At 45.8% G+C, this 10,000-nt stretch overlaps 1 protein-coding gene across 1 annotated transcript in view; it reads right to left on the bottom strand.

Moving 5' to 3' along the window:
- Positions 1-10,000, bottom strand: part of LOC310781509 (forkhead box protein J3-like) — a gene marked incomplete at its 5' end in the record, with an annotated part of 56,268 nt that overhangs the window by 9,993 nt on the left and 36,275 nt on the right. The window contains 2 exons of the mRNA XM_083642153.1: positions 1,610-1,814; positions 8,873-9,010. Coding sequence (XP_083498279.1) covers positions 1,610-1,814; positions 8,873-9,010 — 343 coding nt within the window. The remainder of the gene's footprint in view (positions 1-1,609; positions 1,815-8,872; positions 9,011-10,000) is intronic.

Raw genomic sequence — 10,000 nt, 5'->3', positions numbered from 1 at the left:
TTGATTTTGTCATTATTGCAGAAATTTGGCGAAATGTGATTCGAAATGTGGTCTGTTGAGCTGGACACCAGGATAAATACTAGCCCATCCTTCCTCCGATATATGTGAAGTTGCCAGCCACTTCTTTTCACCTGACAGCGAAGAGCTTCAGTGGCAGGACGTAGCGCCAGTGTCCCTGCATCCCCCCAGTTCCCCTCCCCCTGAACAGGCGCCCGACCGACCGACCAGAGGAGGCCCTAGTGTAGCGACCACGACACACACCCTTAATCCGGCCTCACCACCCACAGACACGGCCAATTGTGCCTGTATGGACGCCCCAACCAAGCCGGAGGTAACACGGGGGCTCGAACCTGCAACCCTTGTGTTGGTAGGCAGGGAATCGACCGCTGCACTACCCGGACGCCATTAATTGAATCATTTAAGAGTAATTTTTGTGCTTTGTTGCTTGTGATTCACGAGCTAGAGAATCTGGCGAGCTCCTGAAAATGATTTTGCAACAACATGCACCTGAGTCAGTAGCAGTTGAGTGTGTGGTCTTGAACACCCTGTGGTTTTCTAGGGAGACGATGAGTCTGGGTGACTCACTGTGACTCAACCTCTCAAACACAATGACTGCTGACACCGTTCCCTGGTAAGACGCACTCTAAAGTTGTACCTGTCAACCATGGACATGGGGCCCTTTCAAGCATTCTCTAAATCCATTTTATTTCCAGGCTACCTGTTATTATATCTCACTTTTTTTTCCCCTTTCAGTTTCATTGTATTATCTTTCTCGATGTGAGAGGTCGTTCAGCTCCGAACGCCTGACCACAAATTGAAGGGGACCCTGTCAGAAGATGTTTTTTTTGCGGAGATCAACAGTGCGCATCAATCTCCTTAGAGAATATAGATGTGTGTAGGGAGGAGAGAGGAGGGAGGAGGGAGAGGGGAGGTGGTGGTGGTGATGGTGGTGGGTGGGGGTCCAAGTGGGAGGAGGAGGAGGAAGCCCGGTGACCCCGAAAGCTTCAGGAAGCAATTAGCCAGATTCTTCGCAAACGTTTCGAAACCGGTCTAATTAGCTGCTATCAAAGCTGCAGAACCCTGGAACACGTTGCGCTGCTCAACTGGAAATGTGTTTGTGCGTTCTACTGAATTCTCCCTCTTCTTAATTGCCTCTCCTCATGTGACTGAGCAAGCCGTACGCTGCAGATATGTGGAACAAACAGATTGTTGGTTTATTAAAATACAATAGGGTAGGAGTAGCGTGGGGTGGAGGTTAATGCTGAAATGCTTTTCGCTGCTATCAAAACAATGTTACATTTTAGCGTACAGCGATAGGAGCTATACGCTTTGAGCTTGACAGTTAATTATGTGCGAGAAGCCTGACGATGTATTATTATTATGTATTATTATTTTTTGTCTGCATACACACGTCAACATCATAGAGGTTGGACAGGCGTACATGGGCGGGGGGGCACACACACACACACGCACACACACACACACACACACACACACACACACACACACACTCTAATTCACATACACACACACACACACACACACACACACACACACACACACACACACACACTCTAATTCACATGCACAAATGAGGGTCAAGACCCACCTTGCTGCGAGAAGGACTGCTCAAAGACGCACTTGTAAAGGCTGCGGAAGGAGGCACTGAGGTCCTCGAAGTCTGAGAAGCAGAGCTGCTTGTCCCGCGCCTCCGGGACCGGCAGGCCATACTGAGGCTGCGGGGGAGGAGGAGGGGCCTCCGGGACCGGCTGGAGACTCAGGGACTGGGACGAAGGCTCCGAGTGGCTGCTCGTCTTCAGGAGGGACAGAGAGAGGACAGAGAGAGAGACAGAGAGAGACAGAGAGAGAGACAGAGAGAGAGGACAGAGAGAGAGAGAGAGAGACAGAGAGAGGACAGAGAGAGGACAGAGAGAGAGAGAGAGAGACAGAGAGAGAGAGAGAGAGAGAGAGAGAGAGACAGAGAGAGAGGACAGAGAGAGAGACAGAGAGAGAGACAGACAGAGAGAGTGACAAAAAGAGAAAGAAAGAAAGAAAGAAAGAAAGAAAGAAAGAAGGAAACACAGAGGAGACTGCTTTCAGAAAAACAGATCAAAGGATAAATACAGTCCCACTGCAACCCAAAGTGTCCCATTATTGTCCCTCACATGTGATAGATCTGATCTTAAGCAGTGTGAACAGCAACAAAAATCAATTGGCACAAACAATGTGGCACAAAATCGGATCCCGAGGTATGTGACCTACATACGACTTGTAGTTGGAACACTCAAATCGTGACTTGTCAGTTGTTGCCATGACAAAGAATAAATCTTACATCATTCACCTGAGATAATTGTCATAATTGCGGCGCCAACAGCAGCTGGGCTGAGTCAGAGTGAGCATGGAGGGCAGTGAGACAGGCCAATGGAAAGAGAGGGAAATGACATGAAAGGACATGAACAGGCCACATGGCTTATACAGCAGGCCAAGCGAAGAGTGTTAGCCCACTGCTGGGCAGCCAATGCCTTCCAGTCAATACTCAGGAAATAAACGTCCCCTGTGCCTGGATGTGTGTCTCAGGAAGGTGAATCTGAATTGAGAAAACATAATTTTAATTGGGAAAACTGAATTTGAGTTGGGGAAACCTAAGATAAATTACAGCTAAAAGTTAAATTCAATAATCCTCACATTCAATTTCAAGTCATTGCATTAAATTTAAAATTGTGTTAATTTGTTGTTCTATTCATCCATCCATGAGAAATGTATGCAGCTGAAATACAATCTCTGCTGACCCTATTTTCTTGCCGTATTACAAACACACAAAACAAAGTGAATGCAACGTTCCGGTGTCCTCTCTGCATCGTCCCATCGCAGCTGTCATCTTCCACGTCGTCTACCAAGTAAACACAAGTGATTTGCTGCGATCAGTGCGCCAACTTAGCATGACACATCATCCACCCCCCCAGCCAATAATAATGGTCCCTTCCGTCTAACGAGCTCGACGTCTGTGAGATCTCCGCCGGTGATGATGCCACCTGTAATCACCCTCAGTCAGGAGGGCATCACCTGCGCCAGCTAATGAAGCACAACTAACCCTGATCCCTCTCGACTGGACCGCTGATGAGCTCTGGAACGACAGAGCAGGAGAGAGAGACAGAGGGATGGAACGACAGAGCGGGAGAGAGAGAGAGAGACAGAGGGATGGAACGACAGAGCAGGAGAGAGAGAGACAGAGGGTTGGAACGACAGAGCAGGAGAGAGAGAGAGAGACAGAGGGATGGAACGACAGAGCGGGAGAGAGAGAGAGAGACAGAGGGATGGAACGACAGAGCAGGAGAGAGAGAGACAGAGGGATGGAACAACAGAGCAGGAGAGAGAGAGAGAGACAGAGGGATGGAACGACAGAGCGGGAGAGAGAGAGAGAGACAGAGGGATGGAACGACAGAGCGGGAGAGAGACAGAGGGATGGAACGACGGAGCGGAGGAGAGAGAGACAGAGGGATGGAACAACAGAGTGGAGGAGAGAGAGAGAGAGACAGAGGGATGGAACAACAGAGCAGGAGAGAGAGAGACAGAGGGATGGAACGACAGAGCAGGAGAGAGAGAGAGAGAGAGAGAGAGAGAGACAGGGATGGAACGACAGAGCAGGAGAGAGAGAGAGAGAGAGAGAGAGAGACAGGGATGGAACGACAGAGCGGAGGAGAGAGAGAGAGAGAGAGAGAGAGAGAGAGACAGGGATGGAACGACAGAGCGGAGGAGAGAGAGAGAGAGAGAGAGAGAGACAGAGGGATGGAGGAGGCGATGCAGGAAGAGGGAAAACAAAGCATGGCCTCCTGAAATGAGAGGTTAACGTGATGAGATTGGGCTGACCTTTGCTAATGCAGGTGGGAGGTGTGCAGGGAAAAAGTGATTGATGGTAAAAAGGTGAGCAGCTGTTACAAGGAAAAAATAATGAAGAGCTGGGGTTTTCTGGGCTCTCCTAATTTTGGAGAAAATGTTTTCCGGACCGAGATTGGCCTGGAATATCCTATTATTATATTTGGTTTTATTAGTAAAGTGGCATCACAATTTGTTTCTCATGCCATATCTTATTAGTTTATACCATTTTCAATAATCAGTCCCAAAATGTGTTATTAGTACATTACATTTGATTAAATGAAAGTGGGACAATGCAGTATGATGTTTTAAGGAAAAATATATATAAGTATGAATCTGGGAAGTCAGTTGGATCAGTGCATGACGAGTGAAACTATGGCCGGTCTCTGTCAGTGGGAAGATCCATTCAAAGACAAAGTATTTGGCAGGAATATCCAAGTTCCTTGATAAGAAGACCATGAGGACGTTAGCTACGTCACTAATTCAATGTCACTATGACGACACCTGTATATCCTGGTACAGTGGTATAACCAAAAGGTCAAAAGACAGGCTTCAAAAAGCACAAAACAAACTAATGAGTGGAACAAAATCCCTAACGAAATTAAATCGGCTAATTCTTTGAATAACCTAAAAAAAAGTCATGCTGAGTAAGCAACAGTAATATCGTGCAAAACCATTTTTGAACTTGTGTTGGTTTGTATCTCTTTTTCTTTTGATTCTTCATTGTTCCATGTTTGTTGTTTCGGGACCACAATGGAAATAAGTCACTTTTTTGTGATATCCTGGTGAATTATTTGTACTGTATGCTTGTTGGTGGGTTTCCCCCCCCCCCCAAATATAGTACATTCATCCATTCATTCATTCATTCATTCACTCATACAGAAAATCAGGCTTCTATAAACATATGCAAATGAAATTTAATAAAAGGTATTAAGTGTACTTTTTTATTTTTGCAACATTGAACATAATTTCCAGTGGGAAACATGCTGTCTTCAGTTAGAGGTTTTTACAGAGGATTTTTACCGAGGAGTACAGTGGACTGATAGAGACTAGAGCTTCGTCACACGGTACACACGGTACGACAACCCCTTTTTTGGCTTGTGACCCCACTTTGACATCATCAATGATGTCACATGTAACAGCTGACTTTTCCCCCAGAATTCTGACATTAAAATTAGAATGCTGACTTTATTCTCGGAATTCTGACTTTAATCTGAGAATTCTGACTTTACTCTGAGAATTCTGACAATCTCAGAACTCTGACTGACTCTTTTGACTGACTTTTTTGCAGAAACATGATTAGTTTTGTATTTTCATGTTTTTTTTTTACATGCTTCAGTTTGAGCATCTTGGGCAAAGAAGGCCAGAAAGGGGAAGATTTGAAAGCAAAATACTCACCCATTGATATTGTGTTGAGTAAGCTCATACTATACAGTTGCCAGTCTGAGTCAAACCAGTTCATGTGTATCTATCAGAGAAATTGTATTATGCAAATTTAGAGATCAATCATCACTATCACTGTTTCCTTTTTAAATCAAAGACAAAGTTTCCATTTGTATATTTTGGTCCAAATCTAAATTGCTCAGCATGGGGCAGTTTGTGTCCTGCCAGGCAGGTTTGCCAGTCTAATCTTCACTCTTCAAAACAGCAACTTATCATTACACACACACACACACACACACACACACACACACACACACACACACACACACACACACACACACACACACACACACACACACACACACACACACACACACACACACGTGCATGCGCACACACACACACGTGCACACACACACACACACATGTGCATGCGCGCGCACAGTCACACACACACACACACACACACACACACACACACACACACACACACACACACACACACACACACGTGTGTATGTGCGCACACGAGACACACACACGAGACGAATCGATTCAAATAGCCAAAGGAGCTTGTTTTGTTAAGGATGAGGAATTATAATGAACAGCCAGTATAAAATATGCTCAAGCAAGCTCAGTGTTACTGTGGCCTGCCTGTATACTGTGGCCTGCCTGTATACTGTGGCCTGCCTGTATACTGTGGCCTGCCTGTATACTGTGGCCTGCCTGTATACTGTGGCCTGCCTGTATACTGTGGCCTGCCTGTATACTGTGGCCTGCCTGTATACTGTGGCCTGCCTGTATACTGTGGCCTGCCTGTATACTGTGGCCTGCCTGTATACTGTGGCCTGACAAGTCTCGGGTGGACTTTGCACTGGTCAAGACCGTAGGCACCAAAACAGTCGACCGCAATAAACCCCAATGTGTGTGTGTGTGTGTGTGTGTGTGTGTGTGTGTGTGTGTGTGTGTGTGTGTGTGTGTGTGTGTGTGTGTGACCTAGTAAAAGGTCATGGTTAGTGTGAGTAGGGTGGCTACTGGCTACCTCCCTTGGCTCAAGCCTCAGACACAAATAATAACACGCACACACACACACACACACACACAAGCACACACGCGCACACACACACACACACACACACACACACACACACACACACACACACACACACACACTGTTCTGCCACAAAAAAGCAGAGGGCCAGCGCCTGTTAGCTGAAACATAATCTGATCCTCCAAGGCTGAGGGATGAGTAGAAAGAGAGATAGACGGACAGACACACACACACACACACACACACACACACACACGCGCGCGCACACACACACACACACACACACACACACACACACACACACACACACACACACACACACACACACACACTCACACACACACACACACTCACACACCGGTGCAACACCAACAAAGCTTCGAACCAGGGTCCAAAAATCCAAAATCTCATCTGCCAATGGCAGATAACCTGAGAAAATTTTGCGGCAATTACCCCCCGGCTAAAAATATTTCCCTTAGGTTTTTAGTAAGCAAACTCATATTAAGCATGAGACAATTATGATTAGAAAAAATATTTACAACTTTTTTTTACTCTGAAGCTGTGTAACTGAAAGCTCTTACGGGTGTGTAGCTGTGTAACTGAAAGCTCTTACAAGCATGTAGCTGTGTAACTGAAAGCTCTTACGGGTGTGTAGCTGTGTAACTGAAAGCTCTTACGGGTGTGTAGCTGTGTAACTGAAAGCTCTTATGGGCATATAGCTGTGTAACTGAAAGCTCTTACAGGTGTGTAGCTGTGTAACTGAAAGCTCTTACAGGCATGTAGCTGTGTAACTGAAAGCTCTTACGGGCATGTAGCTGTGTAACTGAAAGCTCTTACGGGCGTGTAGCTGTGTAACTGAAAGCTCTTACGGGCATGTAGCTGTGTAACTGAAAGCTCTTACGGGCATGTAGCTGTGTAACTGAAAGCTCTTACAGGCATGTAGCTGTGTAACTGAAAGCTCTTACGGGTGTGTAGCTGTGTAACTGAAAGCTCTTATGGGCATATAGCTGTGTAACTGAAAGCTCTTACAGGTGTGTAGCTGTGTAACTGAAAGCTCTTACAGGCATGTAGCTGTGTAACTGAAAGCTCTTACGGGTGTGTAGCTGTGTAACTGAAAGCTCTTATGGGCATATAGCTGTGTAACTGAAAGCTCTTACAAGCATGTAGCTGTGTAACTGAAAGCTCTTACGGGTGTGTAGCTGTGTAACTGAAAGCTCTTACGGGTGTGTAGCTGTGTAACTGAAAGCTCTTACGGGTGTGTAGCTGTGTAACTGAAAGCTCTTACAGGCATGTAGCTGTGTAACTGAAAGCTCTTACGGGTGTGTAGCTGTGTAACTGAAAGCTCTTATGGGCATATAGCTGTGTAACTGAAAGCTCTTACAAGCATGTAGCTGTGTAACTGAAAGCTCTTACGGGTGTGTAGCTGTGTAACTGAAAGCTCTTACGGGTGTGTAGCTGTGTAACTGAAAGCTCTTACAGGCATGTAGCTGTGTAACTGAAAGCTCTTACGGGTGTGTAGCTGTGTAACTGAAAGCTCTTATGGGCATATAGCTGTGTAACTGAAAGCTCTTACAAGCATGTAGCTGTGTAACTGAAAGCTCTTACGGGTGTGTAGCTGTGTAACTGAAAGCTCTTACGGGTGTGTAGCTGTGTAACTGAAAGCTCTTACGGGCGTGTAGCTGTGTAACTGAAAGCTCTTACGGGCGTGTTGCTGTGTAACTGAAAGCTCTTACGGGTGTGTAGCTGTGTAACTGAAAGCTCTTACGGGCATGTAGCTGTGTAACTGAAAGCTCTTACGGGTGTGTAGCTGTGTAACTGAAAGCTCTTACGGGTGTGTAGCTGTGTAACTGAAAGCTCTTACGGGTGTGTAGCTGTGTAACTGAAAGCTCTTACGGGTGTGTAGCTGTGTAACTGAAAGCTCTTACGGGTGTGTAGCTGTGTAACTGAAAGCTCTTACGGGTGTGTAGCTGTGTAACTGAAAGCTCTTACGGGTGTGTAGCTGTGTAACTGAAAGCTCTTACGGGTGTGTAGCTGTGTAACTGAAAGCTCTTACAGGTGTGTAGCTGTGTAACTGAAAGCTCTTACAGGTGTGTAGCTGTGTAACTGAAAGCTCTTACGGGCATGTAGCTGTGTAACTGAAAGCTCTTACGGGTGTGTAGCTGTGTAACTGAAAGCTCTTACAGGTGTGTAGCTGTGTAACTGAAAGCTCTTACGGGTGTGTAGCTGTGTAACTGAAAGCTCTTACAAGCGTGTAGCTGTGTAACTGAAAGCTCTTACAGGTGTGTAGCTGTGTAACTGAAAGCTCTTACAGGTGTGTAGCTGTGTAACTGAAAGCTCTTACAGGCATGTAGCTGTGTAACTGAAAGCTCTTACGGGTGTGTAGCTGTGTAACTGAAAGCTCTTACAGGTGTGTAGCTGTGTAACTGAAAGCTCTTACAGGTGTGTAGCTGTGTAACTGAAAGCTCTTACAGGTGTGTAGCTGTGTAACTGAAAGCTCTTACAGGCATGTAGCTGTGTAACTGAAAGCTCTTACGGGTGTGTAGCTGTGTAACTGAAAGCTCTTACAGGTGTGTAGCTGTGCACGTTGCTGCCGGCCGTGTTGAGGCTGACGGAGGCCAGGCTCTGGTCTGACAGGCTGTTGCAGCTGCCGCCCAGACTCCCAGGGCTCTCACTGCCTTCTGCCTCTGGGTTGTACAGCGATACCTGCAGACACACGGATGCACATGCCCGCGCGCACGCACGCACACACACACACACACACACACACACACACACACACACACACACACACACACACACACACACACACACACACACACACACACACACACACACACACACACACACACACACACAGCGTTAATGTGATGTGGCTATTATAGGACCAACATTTTTAGGCAATATACTGTGAGCCATTCTTATTCATTCATGACTTGACTGTTCCTTACAGCCCATTTGTTATGTCAAGTCAACATTTATTGATATACTGCAGGACATTTCATACCAAAAGCATCGCAGTGTGCTTTACAGCACAATGAAAAAGCAGCATAAAACAAGGGCAAAGCAAACACAACAAAACAAAAAACACAAAATGTAAAAAAATATATATATATATTTATAATAATAATAATACATTAGGCTATAAAGCAACTACGGGTTCAACCATCAGACTCATGAACAGTTCCTATTCCTGGGTCAGAAGAACTGTCAACTCGAACATGCCCCCAAATGACCACCCCCCCCCCCCCCCCCCCCGACCCCCGCCCACCCTCCCTGGAGGACCCCTCACCCACGAAGGAATGACAAAACAATGACAATAAAGGATTTCTGATTCTGATTCCTTTCTGATATGGAAATTGAAGTGCTAGTGTATGAAAATTAGCCCTGCTGTTGCATAAAAGATATTTATTTAAATTTTATTTCAAATTAATTGTTCGTTGAGATGAAAGTTCCCATGGTTGTGTATGTGTTGAGGAAGTGTCTTGACCCCAGGACTTATATGACCAGTGTGTAACTTTTTTCCTGAGAGGTTATTATGTATTATGGAGATACAAGAAGCAGCGTATCATCTTGTGGTGACAGAACAGAAAGCTATGAAAGTTGATGCCCCAGGATTCAGTTAAATCATTTGACTGTGGTTTTGTATGACTGTCAGCACCTGTGCCAGCATTACCTCCAGGCTACATTTAATTG

Source organism: Poromitra crassiceps, assembly GCF_964638095.1.
Source record: "Poromitra crassiceps genome assembly, chromosome: 8".
In the NCBI taxonomy this organism is placed as follows: domain Eukaryota; kingdom Metazoa; phylum Chordata; class Actinopteri; order Beryciformes; family Melamphaidae; genus Poromitra; species Poromitra crassiceps.
Note: the sequence above shows the minus strand (reverse complement) of the source record. Positions and strands in the feature narration are given on the sequence as shown.